Raw genomic sequence first — 20,165 nt, forward strand, 5'->3', positions numbered from 1 at the left:
CTGCTTTCGGGCGTGTAGTTTTTCCTCTCTACAGGTCTTCAGCTGTTCCTGTGGGCCTGTGTCTTGAGTTCACCGGGCAGGTCACTTGCAGCAGAAAAGTTGGTCTTACCTGTGGTCCCGAGGCTCAAGTTTGCTCGCGGGGTGCTGCCCACGAGCTCTCTGCGGCAGCAGCAACCAGGAAGATATGCGCCGCCCTTTCTGGGAGCTTCCGTGCACTAGGGTTCCAGATGGCGTTTGGTGTTTTCCTCTGGCGTCCGAGATGTGTGTGCAGAGTGCAGTCTCTTCTGGTTTCCCAGGTGTGTCTGCCTCTCTGAAGGTTTAGCTCTCCCTCCCACGGGATTTGGGTGCAGAGAACTGTTTATCTGGTCTGTTTCCTTCAGGTTCCGGCGGTGTCTCAGGCGCAGGGGTCCTGCCGCTCCTGGGCCCTCCCCTATGGGAACCCAGAGGCCTTATACAGTTTCCTCTTGGGCCAGGGATGTGGGCAGGAGCGGGCAGTGTTGGTGGTCTCCTCCGCTCTGCAGCCTCGGGAGTGCCCATCTGACCAGGCGGTGAGGTCTCTCTCCCACGGGGTTTGGGAGCAGAGAGCTCAGTGCCCATGTTCTTGACAGAGAAGGTCAGTGCAAAGGCTGGGACAGTGGAGCCATCTTTGCACCTTAGGTAAACGTTGTCATGGTAACATGAAACATGAAGAAATAAAATGGGTGTACTCAGCATCCCTAACACTCTTATGAGAACTGCCCATTAGCATCCAAGAACCACGCCCAGGGGGAGCTTGGTGGTCCCTGATCCAACCTCCACTGGATAATGGGAAAACCTGTTTAAAAATGATATGTGTGGCACAGGCCTAACCAGTATAAAATGAGAGGAGAATCTCTTGAGTGCTTGCCCAGTGTCCTATGGCCTTCCTCTTTGCAGTGGCCCTAACATCTCTCTCCCTCTGTCTTGACTTGCTTGCCACAGGGCACGCAGGTTTGATGTTGACAGAGTGCACACAAGAGCAGAGCCATGAGAAAGCAGGTGACCCTGGGATGACGTGCAGGGCCTCAGACATGAGGCCACCTCATTCCTCATGATCCTAATGAACTTGCTGACTTGAACTTGAGCTCTGGACACACTTTGCCCCTTTGACTTTTCCTGGCACCAGCACAGTACTCACTGTTATAGAGGGCTCCTTATAAATGTTGGGCAAACATTGCTCAGGAAAGAGGGACTCCAGGAGATCTGCATAGGAGGAAATCTCCTGAGGACTTTGACCTCTAGGATGAGATCATAGGCTTTAGAAGCAAATGTATTTTATAGATCTGATAAATGCAGCACAACCTGGCTATTACATACTGTCAGGTGTGATACTCTGCCTTGAATTCTCCATTGGAGGAGGAAGCAAAAATGAACCGTATTTCAGGTCAGTGACCTGCCCAAGGTCTAAGCCAGATAGGGATGCCATCAAGGGTGTCAGTCACGGGGCATTTATGGAGTCTGCTGGCCCCTCTGCCTGCCACATGGAGGTCTCTCAAAACTTTTCCATCCTGCGGGCATAGCTGGTGCCAGCCTGCCTCACTCATCCCCTACTGTTCCATTACGGGTGTCATATCTGGGCTCTGACAAGCAACCCTGCTTCAAAATAGTCATGTGCTGTGGAGCTGCTCTGAGGGCAAACATCTATGGGTCTCAAGTGGAGAAGCCCAGCGCAGTTTGCAGTAAATGGCAGTGTTCACAGGAGCCAAATGCTGGGGAGAGCAGGTAGCTCCACGAGCTGTCATGCTGGCAATGACAATCAGAGCATCTTCTCAACATATGAGAAGGTACTAGTAGACCAAATCAGCCACTGAGACAGGGGCAGTCCCTACAAGGGCTGGAACATTCCAGTAGAAGAGACACAGAGATCTTTCACCTAGGGAGAGGACAGGCAGCTTTGCTGTTAGCCTAAAGAGCTGTCATCTTTGGAAGGCATAAAATAAGATGACTCTCTCTGTTCTTATATTTTGGGTTGTGAGCCTAGCCTTTAACAGCTGAGCCATCTCTCCAGCCTGATTCTTCCTGTTCTTATAACTTTTTCAGTTTGAGTGGTCTTGGTGGCCTCAGCTATGTATCCTTAGGCACAATGGTCAAGACCTGGCTGGCCATGTCATTCTCTGTCATACCCAACCTCATGAGGTGGGTCCTCAGGCTGAAGGCAGTGCCCAGACGTGGACAGACTGGCTGGCCTTACCCTGGTACTATGGCTCCTTGGAAGTGGCCAAAGGTAGTGCATTGGTGGCTGTCTGTCTCCCAGAATTCCTCTGTCGACAAGTGGAATTTCCCACTTAGTGGCTGTACCGGAAGTGTGATGAGTACTTGCAAAGCCATACACTTTGAGGGGAACAAGCTGTAGCCAGACTCCAGGGTCACAGCCAGTGAGGAAAGCAGGGGCTTGGGAAAGTGCCATGAGCAACTGGGCCTGTTAGCCAGTCGCTTGCCTAACAACTCCAACTTGTACTGTAGTGGAGTCATCTTGAACTTTGGAGTAGGAGGTCCTGTGGGGGCGGGAAGGCAGTTCTGCAGTCTGTCTCTCAGCTGAGCGAAGAAGCCTGCCCTGCAGGCAGCCCACTGCCTTCCTCTCCTCCCCGGAGATGAATCAGCTGCTGGGAAGCATTTAGGACTTGGGAAACAAGGAGATAACCCTGACCGGTGAGCAGCAGCTGAATGGAGGTACTGTTCTTTTTGCTGGAGCAGTTTCTGAAGCTGCTCCATCATTTTCATTCAAAGAGCTCATGCTTGTCTCCAGTGCTTGCCCATACAATGGCTGTCCCTGAAAGTACTGAAACTGCCCATGTCTGTCAGCAGCCATCTCAGACCAGCACGGAGCCATTTACGGCAGGGGAGCGATAGCAGGTAATATCACCTGGGACAGCTTTGGGAAGAGGTGAGTTTGTGCTTCCCTTCAAGGTTGAGGGCTAGCCATAGCCCTCTCCTTCAGTACTAAATGGCTGCAGAGAACACATGGAGCCTACTCAAGATGCAAAGTCAGCACCCTGGAGAGCTGTGCCCACCCTCTCCTATGAGTGAAAACCCTAGCCATTAGCTAGACTCTCAAAGAATCCAGTGTCTCCGCCCCCCCTCCCCAATCTGCTTGCAGGTTAGACACTGTCTGCATGATCTGGCCCTTGGAAGAGCCTGAGGAGGCCAGGAGCAAAGCCTAGGACCAGATTCCAAGCTTCCCACATGAATCCAACATTGGGGACTTCCAACTTCCTCACTGAAAGGTCTAGCACCTTCACCCCACAAGCTGGTGGCCACGGTGCCTGGCTCCTTGATGGCACAGCCATGGGTCCAGGCATGGACAGAGTGGCTTCAAAGGCCATGATGATCTTTGAGCACAGTCAGCTTTCCTACCAAACAGAAACTCAAAAGCTCCATTGAAGAGCTCTGGACTGGAAGACAACAAGCCATTGTTGGCTACTCTTGTCTTCACTGAGGTGGCCAAGTGAGGCATGGCATATGCTAACTGGAAGACTGGAAGGTATGCCCCTTACTCAAATTTTATTATGTTATATGAGGAGGAAGAGGAGGAAGAGGAGGAGGAAGAGGAGGAAGAAATAGAAAAAGAAGAAATAGAAGAAGAAATAGAAGAAGAAATAGAAGAAGAAGAAGAAGAAAAGAAGAAGAAGAAGAAGAAGAAGAAGAAGAAGAAGAAGAAGAAGAAGAAGAAGAAGAAGAAGAAGAAAAACAAAACAAAAGCTCATAGTTTCAAGCAGGAATTGAACACAAGTAAAAGCATAGTGAAAACTTAGAATGACGTTCCATAGCAAATTTTCTAAGTTTACAAAATGGAGTCCTTGCCAGGGGGTAGACCTAGGGCAAGGACACGGCACATTTTTTTTTTCCGGAGCTGGGGACCGAACCCAGGGCCTTGCGCTTGCTAGGCAAGTGCTCTACCACTGAGCTAAATCCCCAACCCCTTGACACGGCATATTTGAAAGCAGACGTTCATGAATGAAAGGGCGCTAATAGTTCTACTGAAGATTTTTGGATCTCACACCCTAACACACGGGTGTGCAGAATCCTGGATGCTGATGCCTGGGGGACATTCCTCTAGCCTGCTCTCAGGATGACAGCACAACTAGGACTATGATGTGATGGGAGCCTGAGGTATGAGGTGCACCTACCCACAATGCTCTCGTTTTCCCCACAGCGCATCTCAAGTTCAACACCCCCTACCCCCCACTCATTCCTGAGCCAGACACAGAAATGAACTGAGATTTCCCAATGAGTGTCCCAATTCCAAGAGGACACATGGGGACAGTCTGGACTCGCCGGGCCTCATGGAGATCACACAAAGCCTGGCCCTGCCTGGGATGAGAGCTCCAAGGAGCATCATGGCTTCTGAGATATCCAAGAAGCAATGGCTTCTGAGATAAACCTGTGCCTGATCCTCACCAACCTGCAGCAAGCCCACTCCTGAGCCCCTAGCGACGTGTGCCTTGTGTGGAGCCGATGCCAAGACACACCACCGAGCTTTATTCTGATTCTTGAGCCTTTGGAGGACAAGACTTCCATACCCTCCCCCTTTCTTCCTGCACCTTACCTTCCTTCTGGGAGAGAAATTAAACACCCTCCTGGCAGGACAACTAAGGCATATGTACAAAGGCATAATATAGGTATAACTCCTACAAACTTTATTAAAACTACCTGTTCCGTAAAGCACATAGAAAAGGACCTTAAAATGCATTCAGTTCATCCTTAACCAAGACATGTAGAAACGTATTTACATTTCTCCACTGCATAGATTATTCTTCCAAACTTACAGTCTACAGAAGGTAGTGAGAGTGACCACCTGTGGGCCGGGGATGCCCCTGCTTTTCCCAGCACACAGCCACCGTGGTCTGACAGCACCTTACCAATGGCCTCTCCAGAGGCTCCTCAGCCTCTGCTGAGGTTCCTAGAAGCCACATCAGGGGCGGACAGGGAACAACTGAATTGCTAGATTGCTAGAAACCATCATGAAGGCCTTGGCTCGCTTCTATGGGCTGGGAGACAGACACTTAGGGACAGTGGATGCTTGCGATGCGGTGTTGGAATACAGCAAAGAATGGGTCCCTGGGCCCTCTCATGGGTTACTCATTCACTGTTCCCAATCTGTAAGCATGTGACTTCTCTCCTCCGTTCCCACCCATTCGCGGGCCTTCTGTTTGAAAGTTTCATCTACCTGGTTCTGGATGGTTCTAGAGGGTAACCGACTGCTGAGGGACTCCTAGCTGCCCAGACATACCTGCTCAGGGCTGATTTGTTTGTTTGTTTGTTTGTTTTTCTCACAAGAGGTGGTAACTGCAGCCATCTCTCCACTGTTGTACTGTTCAACTACTACATTTCAGTTTCTAGACAAAGATGGATAGGCTTCCCAAGAGGACACCATAGCAGCATCCACAGTCACCGAACAGTGTGACACGTTGACTTAGCCCACCCACTCACCAGTATCTGATCGAAAGTGAGATTTCACAAAGAAGTGACTCAGAGAGGGGGCAGGGCTTTTATTTCAGGCATTTTTTCCCTTCTATTTCCTGGGTTTAATAAAGAAGCAGTGAAATGAGCATTGGGTAAAAACTTCTGTTTGCTCGATGCCTATCTCCTGTACAAACTTCCCAAATGTTAACATTTCTGAAATCAGTGTTTCTTGGGGGGCGGGGCTTGAGAACAAACAACCATGATCGGGCTTCTCTCAATTGGACTTGAAGAGTACTGTACCAAGGATGAGAGGCTGACACTGAGAAGTCATCACTAAGCTGGGCCTGGTGCCTTGCATCTGCTATCCCTGCCCTCAGGAAGCTGAGGCAGGAGGATTGCAAGTAAGAGGCCAGCCTAGACTATACACTGAGACCCAGTCTCTAAAAGCAAAATCAAATGGAATAACGGGAGGGGGTGGGGCACTGAGGCCCCAGGGGAGAAGGAAACCTGACCCACAGAAAGGGTCATTTCCCTCTGCACCCAGAGCAAACGGAAGCGAGTGGCCATCTTTGCTCAAACGGGAAGCCCATGCTCAGCTGAGCAGCCCCTGCTGTCTTCTCCCTGGAGCATGAACTGTGGGGAATCCAGCTCCTGGCACAGTTGGTCCTCCCTTCAGGGCAAACTTCCCTAAAGTCCTGGGCCTCACACCCTCAGGCCCCCTAAACTCACAGTAACATCAGATTTCTACCCACACAAATCTGACACCTCTCCTATTCACACAAAATCCTCACCCAGAGACTTCTGAAGATAACCCAAGCTAGCCAGACAGTTCTCAAAGACAGCCTCAACCCTACCACTGCCCAAGAGCTTGTGAGAGACCACTGCTAGCTAGGGATGCTGTGTGTCCTCGCACATACACGCTGCTGGAACCCAGAGGCAGGGGGCAGGGGATGAAGGGACAAACATTTCCATACTAAGGATCCCCCCACCCCTGGGAGGCATTTCACTCTGAAAAAGGAACTAAAACATATTTTTTATTTTTATAATATTAAAAAATAAGTCTTTGATATATAAAAACTGGCCAGAAAAAATTTTTTTACTTGTTACATAAGAACTGTCATTTTACATGTCCAGACTATTATTGGATCTTTGTCTTGGGGCAGGAGTTAGGGATAGGGTCCTGAGTATGAGTGACAGGAGGTGCCAGCCCCTGACAAAGTACTGTGCAGAATAAGGGTACTCTTGGCTTTGATTTCGAAGCAGAAGTCTGCACAGCAGGCTATAGCACTCTGTGTACCTTTAGTGACGTGACCTTTAGCAGGTGGCACCAGTGAGTTGCTTGATGTGTAACAAGACTTTTAAGACTGGCCTCTGTGTCCTCCCCCCAGCAGCCAGTCCCGGCAGCTAAAATCCCACAAGGCGGAGATGCAAATAGGCTTCATCATTTCTGCAGGGGACGGAGGATCCTCCCTAGGGTGGCCTGCCCCGAGTCCTTCAGTCTGAGAGAGGATCTTTCCGTAGTCCCTCTGCCCTTCAGTGGGGTTTCTACATTGGCACTTGAACCCCCAGCAGATTCAGGACACTTCTTGGAGGCCCGAGCGCTGCTGGCCCTCTTCAAAGTGCCACTGTCCTTGGAGGCAGAATCCTCGGAACCACTTTTGACCCTAAGCTGCCGTTGAGAGACTGTCCTGGTGATGCCAGTGGCTCTGGCAGCAGGTGGAGCATCCGCGCGCATGCTCCGAGATGATGAGGCCACTGTATTTCGAGCAAAACTTGGGGTGGGGGGAAGGGCTCGAGAGGCACCAGGAGCCTGAGGAGCCTTGGGCTCTTCCTTGGGACTCTCAGGGTCTCGCGAGTTGGGGCTGCTGACCTTGTTTTCTTCAGGTTTCTGCCTGGGAATGTTTCTGAGGGGCTTGGCGCTGGGTTTCCTGAACGAGGCTCTGGGCTGCAGAGTGGGGTCCTTCCCTGGCCGTCCACCAATGCTGCCACTTGAGCGGGGCAGTCTGGGCTCCTCTGTCCCAGATCCACTCACCTGGGGCCTTCTGGGCGAAGTGTCAGAAGTTCCTCGAACTGAGCTCCTTCGTGATAGCTGTGTGTCTGTGCTGCTGGGTGTCTCCCGAGGGGTAGCCCTGGATGTCAGTTCCGGCCGCTTCCAGGGCCCTGCTCCCCTGCTGGACTTGGAGATGGGGACCACTTTGCGCATATGCTCATTCTCAGAGGAGTTCAAGGTTCGCACAGGCTTGGGTGCTACTCCTTGGCTGCGCCGGGCACTGACAGGCTTTGAAGCCCCCACTGATGCCTCTTTGAAGGAATTTCTCTTTGGTGCCATGGCATCTTTCCCTCTGCTGGGTCTGTCCTTCTGAAGGCCACCTTGGCAGCTGGGCTCACTCTTAGTGGATTTTGGAGCAGGAACCTCCCCAGGGGGACTGGAAGCAGGGTTGGAGGAAACCTGGCTGCTTCCTGCCTCTCCAGCCCCAGAGGACACTGAGCCATCGCCTTCCTTCTCTTCCCGGTGCTTGTCTCCTCCAGGTCTGGAGTCCGTTCCCTCAGAGCAGTCCAGAGTCAGTGAGCAGTCTGTGGTATCTGAGACATATAATAGAGATCCAGGATCCTTATCTTCAGTGTCGGTGACAACCACAGACACAAGAGCCTCACTGCTGGGTTCATCAGAGATAGCCCTGTCATCCTCCCCAGCTGGGCTGAGAGCCTCCCGGGGATCTGTGTCCTTGGGTGCACGGCTGTCACCGCCAGCATCAAAGGGCTGTGAGCTCTTATCCCCTAGAGGTGGCAGCTTTGTGGGACAGAAGTCATTCAGAGTCAGTTGGGATGTTTCCTCCAGGCTCTTGGGACTCTGGAGGTCAAACTGGGTCAGCCCTGTGACCAACTCATGCTCCCTAATGCCCAGATCCAGCGGTAAGAGTGGAGGGCTTTGTGCGGTACCCAAGCCTACAGGTTCACTGCTCCTTTTCCGGAGGCTCGGCCTGCTCCGTCCAGCCGGTGGAGAAGGAGAAACAGGCTCCCCCAGCCAGGATGGTGGGAGATGATTTTGCCAAGCAGGGTGAGGGGTTTGCTCCTGGTTCTTTGAGGCCTGAGGGTCATGTGTAAAGACAGGGCCGTGGGTCTCTTGTTCTCTGGGTTCCATCCAGGCAATGGTGGGCCGAGTTTGCCTGGGACTGCTCCGGGGCAAACTGTTGAATTTGTTGGGGTCCTCTGGACTGCTGGTGGCACTCTCCAAGAAGGTCAAAAGCTCGCGGTCAGCAGAGATGCCCAGGGAGAGGCGGGAGCGACGGGTGTTGGGGGGCCGGTAGGAGGGGCTGTTGGGCCTGGGCTTCAGAAAGGAGGGTAGGTCCTCTGTGCCCTTCTTAGCTAGCATCTGAACGTCATTCTCACTGCTGCTCCGGCCAAAGCCCCCGAGTTCCCCAGTTGTCCAGGAATGCCTCTTCTGTTCCAGCTCCTTCAGCCTCTGTAGCTGCTTCCGTTCCTGTTCCTCCCGGTCATGGTTGTCCTAACAGAGTGGAGAGAAGCCAGCATGAGACACAGAGAGCCTGTGTGCAAAATATTAGGCCCACTCACTGTGACATTTAATGAGACGTGCTTTCATAGACAGCTGTTGGTCTCTGCCTTCGTGTGTGTGTGTGTGTGTGTGTGTGTATGTATGTGTGTGTGTGTGTGTGTGTGTGTGTGTGTGTGTGTGTGTGCGTGTAGGCTGAGCAAACTTCCCAAAGCAACTTAGGGCTCTGACAAAGGAGCATGTAGGCTTTACTCCAACAATCTGTCTGCCATCCTCATTTGATCCCTCGGCCCGATGTCCAGCCTCCAACATAGGCTATGATTCCATATATCCGGGCACTCTCAACTCCAGCCAAGCCACCTAAGCAATTGTAGAGATGTGGAGACCACAGATGCTAAAAGAGTGCACCCGGAATTGTACAAGCCAGTTGTGTGGCTCTGTTCATTCTCCTCTCTAAGTTAACACACATGTACCCACAGCGGGACTCTCTATTTACCACTGATTTGGGTATAGAAGCATATGTTCCAGAGTGCTCCTGGATGAAAAATAAATGAACAAATACCAAAAATGCTCTGGTGGCTCTGCCAGCCACAGCTTGAAGCAGAGGCAAGGGCTCTATCTTATGCTCAGACCCATTCATACAATCAGGGAAGAGACACAGGCATGCTTTACCAATCTACTGGAAAGCAATCCACCATTCCCAGTGGCACAGAACCCAAATGTGGACGCCGGCGTGTCCTTCACTTCTCTGTGTGGCCTCTTACGTTGTTGTCCATCATACATTCAAGGGACTTATTCCCGTCATATATCCTGTGCATGTCCTCATATATGCCTCACATTGACCCCAAATCACTGATAGCTGATGCTGTGTAAGAGTTACACATGTATTGTTTAAGGCCTGACCCCCTCCCCCCCAATCTGCAAACATTTAGCACAGATGTAATTTCTAACACCATTTCCAATTTGTGGTTGCCTGGACCTGCAGGGGTAGGCATGCAGACACGGCTACATTTGTGTAACTCATGAGTTCCTTTCGGATCCTGAAGCCCATGTAACCATGCAGTTATGCAGACACCTCAGCTCTGTTATTGTTAGCAGTTTTTATTTGACAATAAGTTTCCTCTTCCAGTGGGCTTTCCTTTCCAAGTTCCTGTGGAGCTCTGCCTGGGGAGTCTTGGCTGTTGCAACCCTAGCCACAGCCTCCCGAAGGTCCCCAAACTCTCCTTATTGTCATCTTAAGCCCTCACACAGTGGTGGTGGTCCCGGCCCTGTCTCTCATGACAACTGGGCTAAGAGAATCCACAGTGGCCTCACAGGCCCACAGTCTCCAGATGGAGAGAGCCTCAGAGTCAGTTTGGCTTCAGCTACCCCACGGCCTCCCACAGCTGAGCTCACTGCTTGGACAGGAGCACGTTAACGTGGCAGCAGGCTCAGCTTGCCTCTCTCAGATAGACCAAGAAAGGAGTGGAGAGGAACCCAAAGGAATTCTGCACTGGGAAGGAATGTGAGCAGTTTCCATAAGAAGTAGTGCAAGCCATGGTTGAATCCTATACCGTAAATCAATGAGTAGGCAGGTAAGTAAACAAAACATGGTTGGCAGAAGAATCGGGAGCAGCCCATCCCTCAGTGTCACCCCAAAATAATGGGATCTAAGAAGGACGCTGTCAGAGATGAGAGGCTGTGTTCCCATTGTCAGATAAATGTTTCGTTTAGCAAGGACCAGCAACCTGGGAAGATTTCTGGCTTCTGAATTCAGTTAAGCGACCACTGCCAGAATAGTTAAGGCAGCAGGCCCCCCTCAATTCGGGAGACCTTCCTTGCTAAGGATAGCTTGGTCCCCCTGGTGCTAACGCCATAGCTGTGTAGCTCTTGAAACAGGCAAGAGAAAGACCTTTCTTCTAGGCTACTCAATTCTCCTGAGAGGCTGACACTTCCTCCTAGGGAGGAGCTGAGAAAAAGAGTCAAATGTACCGGAAACTTCCAAGTTCCATCATCATAAGCAGCATTGGCTACCAAAATGCTTCTAGGATATTCTGCATGCTGTGTGAGCAGCAAAGGTCACAGGTCACTGTGCCAGACTCCTGATACTACAACAGAGCCACCTTCCACTCATCCCTGCCAAGAGCCTGGCGTGCTACTCGGCCAGACAGTCCTGAAACCAAATAACCGATGCCCATCTTTCTGCCACGGGCAGAGGACTGGGCCAGTATGCTGGAAAAAAAAATCCCAAGGACCCTGGAAACAGGAGCCATACCTTAACTGCCTTGTTGAATCTGGTACAGAAGTCTCTGAATATCTGGAAGCATTCATCCAGCTTCATGGTTTCTTTGTCTTCACAGAAAAAATCTATAAGGGTATGAGCCTCGACCTGCAGCTCCCGTTTCCAGAGTTCCAGCTCGGCCAACTTTTCCACAGCAAACTACAGGAAAACAAACAGGGACAAGTGGTAAACAAGGTCAGCTGAGGTGGACGCACTACCAGGGTCTGATTTCAGGTCTCTGGAAGGGGAAGGCTGCTCAGAGCCAAAAGGAAAATGAATCAACCCCAACCGAACAAGGAGAACAAGGTGGCCTCCTACCTGAGACCCAGAGGCCACAGAACGAACTCAAGAAGCCAGGAAGGGCGGCGCATGCCTGCAATCCCAGCATTTGGGAGGTGGAGACTAAGGGATGGGGAGTTCAAAGCCAAATGGGTTACACATCGAGACCCTGTCTCTAAGTAAGTCAACATGGAGCCTTAATCCTCATGTAGAGTATCATTAACCAAGAGTTCACCTTTAAGACCACTAGAAAAGTTGCTAAGGAAAGCAGCTTATCGTCATTAAGAAATTCTGCTGTATTTGTTTTTCCTCCTCTTAAAACAGACTCTTCTTTGGGCCAAGGTCTCAGACGTTAACTTGTCCTGACATGCTGCCCGGGCTGTTCTGCTGAGAGGGGAATCTACACTTAATCCAAAACACACGCTATGAGGTCACTGTCCATACTGCCCAGGACGGAAGACTGGGGTACTCCCCGAGCAGCTGTACCCCATGTGCAGTAGGTTTGGGGTGTGTCAGAACTCCCTAGGAGATTGGGTGGGTCCTATCCCAATCCCTACTTTCCTGATTAACTTTCCTTGGCTCCACTGGGATATGTCAGTTTCTAAAGCCTTAGAAATCCAGAAATTCTTAGAAATCTAAAGCCAAGAGTTTCAATGCTACTTCATCAAAGTACTGGGCGTGATAGAAGACTGTGTGTCCCCAGCACGTTCCCAAGTCAGAGAGTGGAGCTGGTGATGTCCATGGGTCACAAGCATAGTCCCCTGATACAGGTCAGTGACAGCCTCTAAGCCCTAATGAGGTAGCAGTGTGTGGAGAGAAATATCAAATATTCAGATATCTGAGCTACTTCATGGACGTGTTTACCAGGCTTAAATGAAAAGGAATTAAGGAACATACTATTTCATGAAATGACACATATGTTTGTATTTTAAGGAAGTCTACCTGTGAACACGTTCCTTTGGAGCGAGGGGCAGGGCCTAAGGTGTAGGAAAGAAACAGGTTGCCCTCCTTGGAGGAGGGAGCACTCGGCCAGCTACACAGCAGAAGTCTACCAGTCCAACCACTTTCCCCTTAGTAAGCCATCACTTAACCAGATACATTCTAGGGGCGGGGGGCGGGGGGGGGGGGGGAAACAAAAACTATTTAGGAAAGTGAAACCAGAGAGAGAAACCATCCTAGCTGATGGCCTGAGGCAGCGAGAGCCTTCCTGGCGTAGTTTCACAGAGAAGAGGGTATTCACAGAAAGATAACTGTCATTGTCTGCTATTCTTCTGCAGGCCAAATAACTATAAACAGCTACGGAGGAGCCTCCTGACAAGAAGCCACACCCCCTCTGGCTTAGCTGCAGACCCTGTGAGGATGGTTAGATGGATACCAGGAAGAAACAGCCTAACAGAACCCACGCTGCCCTCGGCACCTGGCACAAGCAAACATTCTAAACCTCAGCTTGAAAAATAGCCACAGAGGAGTTTGAGGCCATAAATTCTACAGCGTCCTGCACAGAACCAGAACCAGAACCAGAAAGTTGCGCTGACCAAGGAGTCAGCAGTTTAGCGGCTGGGACAGTTTAGTGGCTCTGAGATGAACCTGCGCTTTCATCACTAAGTGGCTGGCCTGCTGTGAGCTAAAGTCAAGGCCCCTATGTCTCACCCAAAGTGTGATCCAAACTGAAGAAAAAGTGTTTCTGTCACCTTTCTGTTCAAAGACCTTGCATAAGGGCCAGAAGGACTTTCCTAGCAATGGATGAGGCCCTGAGTTCCTAGCCCAGCACACGCTCACACGCAAGCAAACCCAGTTACCTAACAAATGAAAAAACAAAGCCACAGGCCTTGAGCAGCTTTGTGCTGCTCATAGCAAGAGATGCATCACCTTCCCACTATTGTCCAGGGGCCAGTGACCCCGCCCCAGTCCTCTCCCAGGAGCCCCTTCCCAGGTGTCCTTCTGTTTACACAGGTTATACGAGCTGCTGAGGCTGGAGCTGTAACTTTAAGGGTCTATCCTGGTCCAGCAAGAACAATGTTCCAGTCTCAGCACTGTTAAAACAAACGCTACCAAAAGGAAAAAAATTAAAGATCTAAAACAAGGTTGCCACTGAAAAGCAGCCAGCAGCGAGGAGAAGGCAACCGGGTCTTTATATTGGCGCCTTCTATATAAAGATCTGGTACACGATTACATGTGGAGGGCGTGTGCTTAGCATGTACAAAGCCATCATCTCCAGAAAAAAGCCCTAGCATCTTCAGAAAAAAGGATTTAGTGTAATCTCCTGATAGTTTAAATAAGAACGAGGCTGAAGGGAACACACAGAACCTAAGTTTCAATGTGCCACGGTCCTTATCCTTGGATTTCTACTTGGCTTCATGCACCTGACTATGTAGTTACTGCTTTGTGCTCCGAGGTGGCGGCAGCCTTTGGATTGCAGTCGCACTGTGGGCGGTACGTACAGCGCTTGCCTCGCAGGCACGAGGCCTTGGTTTCAAAGCAGTGAAGATTTGATGGCCAAGCATCCAGCCTTGCCTCCTGTCATGGCAGCCCTACCCCGGCTTGGGGGTCTCATGGAAGACTGAATGTAACAGGATGGAGGTTTGGCTTTGTTTTTTAAATAAGGAAGGTAAAAAAGGTGCACGTCAGACTATGTGATTAGTGAGTCACCATGAGCTGTCGCAAACATATCCACTCTACTGGTTTTTGTTGATGTTATTCAGACTGGCTCCTGCCACACCCTGTGGGCTGATGACATATTCGTGCGTTGATGGGCACTGGAGCTGTGTGTGCCCTACTGCTCCCAGCAGAAATCATGACAGGTACAATCGATCTTACTCTTCTACAGAAACACAAGAAGGAGCATCCGTCCAAAGTCCTCCGGTGCCTGGCTGTTCTGTGGAACTCTCCCGTTGCCCCAAAATACGAAAGCTACAGAACCAAACCTCAAGTTGCCAGGCAGCGTCTCGGGGGGTGGGGGGGAGAGAGGTTTGCACTGCCGCCAGCTCAGTGCGGGAAAGAGTGATCAGAAGACCCAAGCACGGTCATCAGAAGCCATTTCTCCTGCTCGGACCATCATCGCTACACATCGTCTGCCATGAAAGGAAGGTGGGGCACAAGGATCCTCGTACTCATTCGGGGTAAAGCATGGTTGGGCAACTGCTGCCTCCACAAACCAAGCAGGCAGGCCTGCTGAGACTGCTGGATACTGAGAGGGACTGACCTGGAGGAAGTCTTCCATCTGCTGACGCAGCTCCTGGTCCCGCTGGATGTTTTCCCGCAGCGATTTCGTTCTGACAAAGAGTGAGTGCAGTTCTGCCTCAATGATATCCAGAGATAATCTGGAGAAGGAAGGGGAGAGTGGGCAGCTGGCACCGGGCACCAGGCGTCCTGTGGCTAAACAAGACCCATCTTTGGTCAAGTCTGGAACAGGGGGTGGCATTTACCCACTCCTGTGTTTAATTCTGAGTGAGTCTCCAACTGTTTTTTAAAGACACCGAGTGCTTCCTCAACACACAAGAATTGGGGAAAGCAGGCTGCCTACCAACGCAGACCACAGGGCTGGGGTCACTTTTCACACAGGAGGTCATGACAACTAAAATCCAGACTGGGAGACTTGGAGCAGCCCCCTCCCCTGTGTTAGGATGCTCTCACTGACAAGGAACCGGACAGCAGAGGCTGACATTTAGACCTACTCTAACAGGTCACGGCAGCCAGATTCTACCTCTCCCTGTAGGTTACAGAGGACCAAACATGGCCAGCAACGTTGCAAATGAGCAGCTGGACTTGGTTTTAGCCATGGAATCAAGATCAGCAGAATGCCCACAATGACTTTGTCACCAGGAAAGGGAGTAGGCAGAACCCCAAATCCAGGGGAATTTTGTACATTTGGAAGCATTCGTGTTGCTATGATGAATTTTAGGGTTGTTGTTGTGCCCATCAGTGCCCATCGGAGAATTCACTATTCTTCACTTGTGCGTGTCATTCACCTTCCACTTCAAATAAACAAGCCTTACTGGGAGGGGTTTCTCTAAGACTGTGATGTCTAGTTAAACCTATCCAACGCCAACAAGAAATGGTAACTCAGTAATGCAACATTTACTTTCTCCCTACATAGTATTTCTACAGTATTAATGCAGTAAAAATATTTGCATACTGGTTCCTTTTAGGGGTTTAAAAAAGTTTGTATCTTATGTCTGTTTTTTCTTGGGGCATAATCTAGTGAACTGTAAAACATGAATTATGAGGTGTTTAATCTTTGTGATGGTAATTCTCCTGCTTCAAAGACATTATCTGTGGCTGGATGTCAGTAACAGACAGACACTGTCTAATGACAGGATTGAGTTGTGGTTTATTTCCTTATATGTAGATGGTTCGTGTTGTCATGGCAACTATGGTCACGTGAATAACAATGACATCATATAGCCAGCCATGGTAGCATGTGCCTGCAGTCTCAGATTCTCAAGAAGCTGAGGCAGGAGGATCATTTCAGCTCAGAGATTCCAGGCCAGCCTGGGCAACAGAGTAGGACCTCTTTAAAAAGAGAAAAAGTATATCATATTAATTTGGCCGATCGAAGCAGTGGAGAGCTGAGCCAGCTCACCAGCGGCAACTCTGTGCATTTCTTCTCAACTTTACATTAAATAGTTCTGTGCCAGTGGCCAGGAACCAGCCAGGCTAGCGGTATTTAAGGCACGGACATCAGCAAATGTGAAAAATCAAGACTTTTTTTCAGGAAGAACTGACTAACTGTAGTGTTTACCAGAGGCTACCTGGGCCTACTATAAGTTAAATAACACATTGGAGATAATATGCACACAGATTGCTGCATTAAAGCATGCATCTATATTAGGTTCAGAAGCAAATTAGAGTAATGTAATTAGGGCTTCATGCTTGGTAGGCACTTTGTAAAACCGAGTGACTAATTTAGAATCAAGTCCTTTCACAGGCTTTGGTGTGGTTCCAAACTCTTTAACTATAATAAAAAAATAAATGTACCACGTTCGAGTCCACAGGGAAACAGTGATGTATGGCCCTACAAGTTTGATCTAAACCAACTCCCAAGCTAAACACTTTGAGCCTCTTGGGCGTGGGAGGGATTTGAAGCTCTAATCCCTGTTTTACTTAGACTGAATGGCACTCTTTAGAATAGACTAAACTGGTTTCTTTCGGTTTAAAAATAACAAAGTCCCAAATTACACACACACACACACACACACACACACATACACACACACACACACACACACACACACACACACACACACACACACACACACACACACCAAGCACATGGAAAGGAAACCCAAAAGTTGAACATGAGAATACACTTCAGAATTCAGACTGGAATCTGAGAGTGTTCATTCCGCCGCCATTTTCACAGAAAGGCCATGAAGGAAACTAAGTCTCGCGGTGCACTTTGTTTCTGTGCTCACCTCGATGTCTCCTGCACCTGCTGCAACTTCTCAGAAAAATTTAGAAGGATGGTATTATGCTTCTGGGCTTCCTGGAACAAAAGCAGAAGACATTCTTCTTACCGGATGAATAAACCTGGAGGGAAGGCTCATTTGCTCAGAGCTTGGGGAGCCGTGGAAACAACACTTAGTCTTCAGCTTGAAAATCACATTGAAAGCAATCCCCTGAGACTTGAACTCTGATATTCTTCCTAAGACTTACCAGAACTGCCCCCCACTGTTCAGATGCCTTTAACCTTCCCAAGACAAACGATCCTCGCATGAAATTCAACTCATGTGCATTCAAACTCAATGGAATGAGGTAGCGGCTTAGCACCCATTGTTTCCAGGAGAACCCAATACACCTTGCCTAAATACCAGCCATCTCCATGAACATGCGCTTCATGAAGGCGTGAGATGCTGTTGACTGTTAGACCAGTGTGCAAACCAACTTTAAGGAGAGGCATACAAGCCAAGGAGGTATCTAGGTTCTTCAGCTGTTTGGAGGCTGACTTGGGAAGGGCAAGTGGAAAGGAACCATTTAAGAGATTCCTTCCTAAAGGAGCAGGGGCCAAGCCATAGAGAGCCAATGCCCAGGTCTGCCCAGACAGTGTTTCAAACTAGATAAGAAAACAGTTTCTCACTTCAGTGCTTTGAGTATTGACTTTTTAACCAAGCATTGAGGCCTAGAAGCTGGGGGCAGAAAAACTCTCTTGACAGGCTCCTTGCCCAGCATGGTAAGACCCTGGTTGCCATCCCCAGATTCCAAAGGTAAGACACCATGGTTAGAGTCACACTCCAAATCCCACAATAACAGACAGCATTCGCAGGCACAGTTCCCGAGAGACTAATTACAAACCAAATTCATTTTACCCCAGAGGTTTCTACCCACAGTCTTCTACACGCGGTCCTTACAGTGATTCCCTTTCCAGCCTGCACCAAACTATCAGATGGCTACCACCGAGACGCCTCCCTAGACTTAGTTCTTGCTCTTCTCCAACCCATCCTCTACCATTTCTTACTTTCTTAAAACAGAAAGCCTGGTCACGCCATTAGACTGCAAACTTCTGCTTGCTTCCCATGATTAAAGCACAGATTCTAAAACGCCACCTTTTACGTTTGCATCCTTCCCTACTCTCCGAAACCAGCCTCACCGCCTCCCTTGCTCAGCTCCCTCCAGTAGATCAAACTGGCAATCCACAAAGCTCCAAAACCGGAATCTTCTAGGCACACTCTTGGTCCTTTTCCTAACTGAGAAACCATCTCATCCCTGGGAAAAGCACACTGTGTCCCAGCAGGTCTTCACGTTCTCCCTGTTTCTACATCACTTACCTGAGCTACAAAATGCAGAAGGTTCATTCCAGGTTTGTTTGCCTTTGTGTCGGCCAATTTGAGTAGAGAAGACAGTTTAAATCCTACAGCATTGCCGGCATACCCTCCCTAAAGGAGACCAGACAAGAGGGAGAAACTGTTGAGCCTGCAGCCGGACAGCGAGTAGGTAGATACACTTCTTGGCTGGGACTTTACTTACGGCATTCATGATGTTCCCAGCCTGGAGTACCAAGTGTAATATTGAATGTAGCTCCTCACATAACATCAGCTCTGTTAAAAGGAACACACCGCTGCACGTTAGAGAGGCCCCACACGCATGAACGGCAGCCACCACATCCAGGCTCGAGTGTGCATGTCTGAAGCAAGCTCACACGAACCAAACTCACTCTCTGCTGTAATTTTGCCTTTGATAATAAGAGACGTAAAATGGTCTACGTCCTGGTGTTTAACTGGGGATCAAACACGTAGGGCAGTCCAGTGCAAAATGGCTTGCTAACAATGTCCAAGTCCCAGAAAGCAGAGAAACTCAAGGACACACTATGCTATGGAGGCCAACTTCCCCCTCTTCGGCAGATAAGTCTTTGACTCCACCTCCCCTCTCTCACTATCTGTTGAGACTGTTTTTTATGAATTATGAAAACCAATAGCCAGCAACATCGTGCTTAGCCAATGCGCTAGAAAAAGATTTAAAAAAAAAAAAAAAGCCAGCCGGAAACTGGAATGTCATGTAAATAACTTGCAAACCATCAACCCTCAGGCCCCTGCTACCCAAACCATCTTCCCATTTTATTCAAAGCACATTTCATTTGGATTGCCTGAAGGTTGTCAGAGGGAACTTACGTTAACATATTGGTAAACGAATTATTTACACAGAATCTCTTATACATGTCCATAAAGAAACACAATTAAAAGTATACATTTGGAAAGCCAAAATAAACATTTAGTTATTAAAATGACAGTATAGGTAATAAAATGTCACCTATGATATTTGTAGGTCACTGGTCTCCACTAAGTCTGGTCTTACTTTCAAAACATTACGTTTGGATCAGTGCCTGTATTTTGTTATCTGAGAAGGCCAGTTTGGGAAGGTTATGCAGATAAGAAACGTTTCCTCCGTGCCCACAAATTTATATTGCTCAATACCAGAACAAGCTCGCCCGTGGCTCTGTGAACAGGAAACGCAGCCCTTTCACTGTTGCTGTAACACATAGCCTCGGAATGGGAAGAAAGCAAGAGGTCTCCATATTGGAAGAAGAAAAACGTCTTTTCTTTCTTAATGCTGCTCTAACATGGAGAAAATGTGGTGGGCTGGAGGGAACGCTCTTCCCTGATGTTTTGGAACATCAAACCGTTCCAGAAAAGCAGTGAGAGAAGTAACTGTGAGGGAACCAGGCTGGCTCTGAAGGCTGGAGAGCGGAAGGTGGGCGGACCTGCCTTGCCAGGGTGGTGAGTGCCAGGGAGCTTCAGTGCTGCTCACACTTGAGAGACACACGAGACGCCAGAAACAAAGGCCTCAATCCCAGGAGGCAGAGCAGGACAGAGGCGGCTGGGCAGGAAAAGTTTAGCTGTTACAAGAAGTGAAAGGATCAGCTGACCTCTCTGAGACTTAACAGACTGTCAGATGCCGGAGTCTAGAGGGACAGTAGGTGGGAGAAACCACAGAACAGAGAACTCTGGCAGAAAAAGGCACGATGCCAACGCCGCAGCCTGGAATGGAGGCCTCCCTGCTTTTGGTAGATCAGTCCCCATCAACAGAGGCCAGAGAAAGGAAGGCATAGACAGTCCAGGACACACAGGCATTGTATCTACATACCACGCACATACACACTTTATACACTCACTTATCAAAACCATATCCTCATACTATATACCAAGCTCCACACACGAACACGATATATAGTACACGCAATACATACTACATACCACAGAC

General features: G+C 49.4%; 1 protein-coding gene and 1 long non-coding RNA gene across 4 annotated transcripts in view; one reads left to right on the top strand and one right to left on the bottom strand.

Annotated features, from left to right (window-relative positions):
• Positions 1-6,442: 6,442 nt before the first annotated feature.
• Fhdc1 (FH2 domain containing 1) overlaps positions 6,443-20,165 on the bottom strand; it is a 38,852-nt gene continuing 25,129 nt past the window's right edge. The window contains exons 7-12 of one of the 2 annotated variants that reach the window (XM_039102025.2): positions 18,435-18,505; positions 18,236-18,343; positions 16,886-16,956; positions 14,674-14,791; positions 11,187-11,351; positions 6,443-8,926 (exon numbers count right to left, since the gene is read on the bottom strand). In XM_039102025.2, the coding sequence (XP_038957953.1) occupies positions 6,863-8,926; positions 11,187-11,351; positions 14,674-14,791; positions 16,886-16,956; positions 18,236-18,343; positions 18,435-18,505 (2,597 nt within the window). In that variant the 3' untranslated portion in view covers positions 6,443-6,862. The remainder of the gene's footprint in view (positions 8,927-11,186; positions 11,352-14,673; positions 14,792-16,885; positions 16,957-18,235; positions 18,344-18,434; positions 18,506-20,165) is intronic. The other variant, NM_001106437.1, reaches the window with a different exon arrangement.
• Positions 19,447-20,165, top strand: part of LOC120100858 (uncharacterized) — a 2,743-nt gene continuing 2,024 nt past the window's right edge. Inside the window, exon 1 of one of the 2 annotated variants that reach the window (XR_005501043.2) lies at positions 19,447-19,681. This is a non-coding gene — a long non-coding RNA (uncharacterized LOC120100858). The remainder of the gene's footprint in view (positions 19,682-20,165) is intronic. The other variant, XR_005501044.2, reaches the window with a different exon arrangement.

The sequence above is a fragment of the Rattus norvegicus genome, chromosome 2, assembly GCF_036323735.1.
Source record: "Rattus norvegicus strain BN/NHsdMcwi chromosome 2, GRCr8, whole genome shotgun sequence".
NCBI classification, from domain to species: Eukaryota; Metazoa; Chordata; class Mammalia; order Rodentia; family Muridae; genus Rattus; species Rattus norvegicus.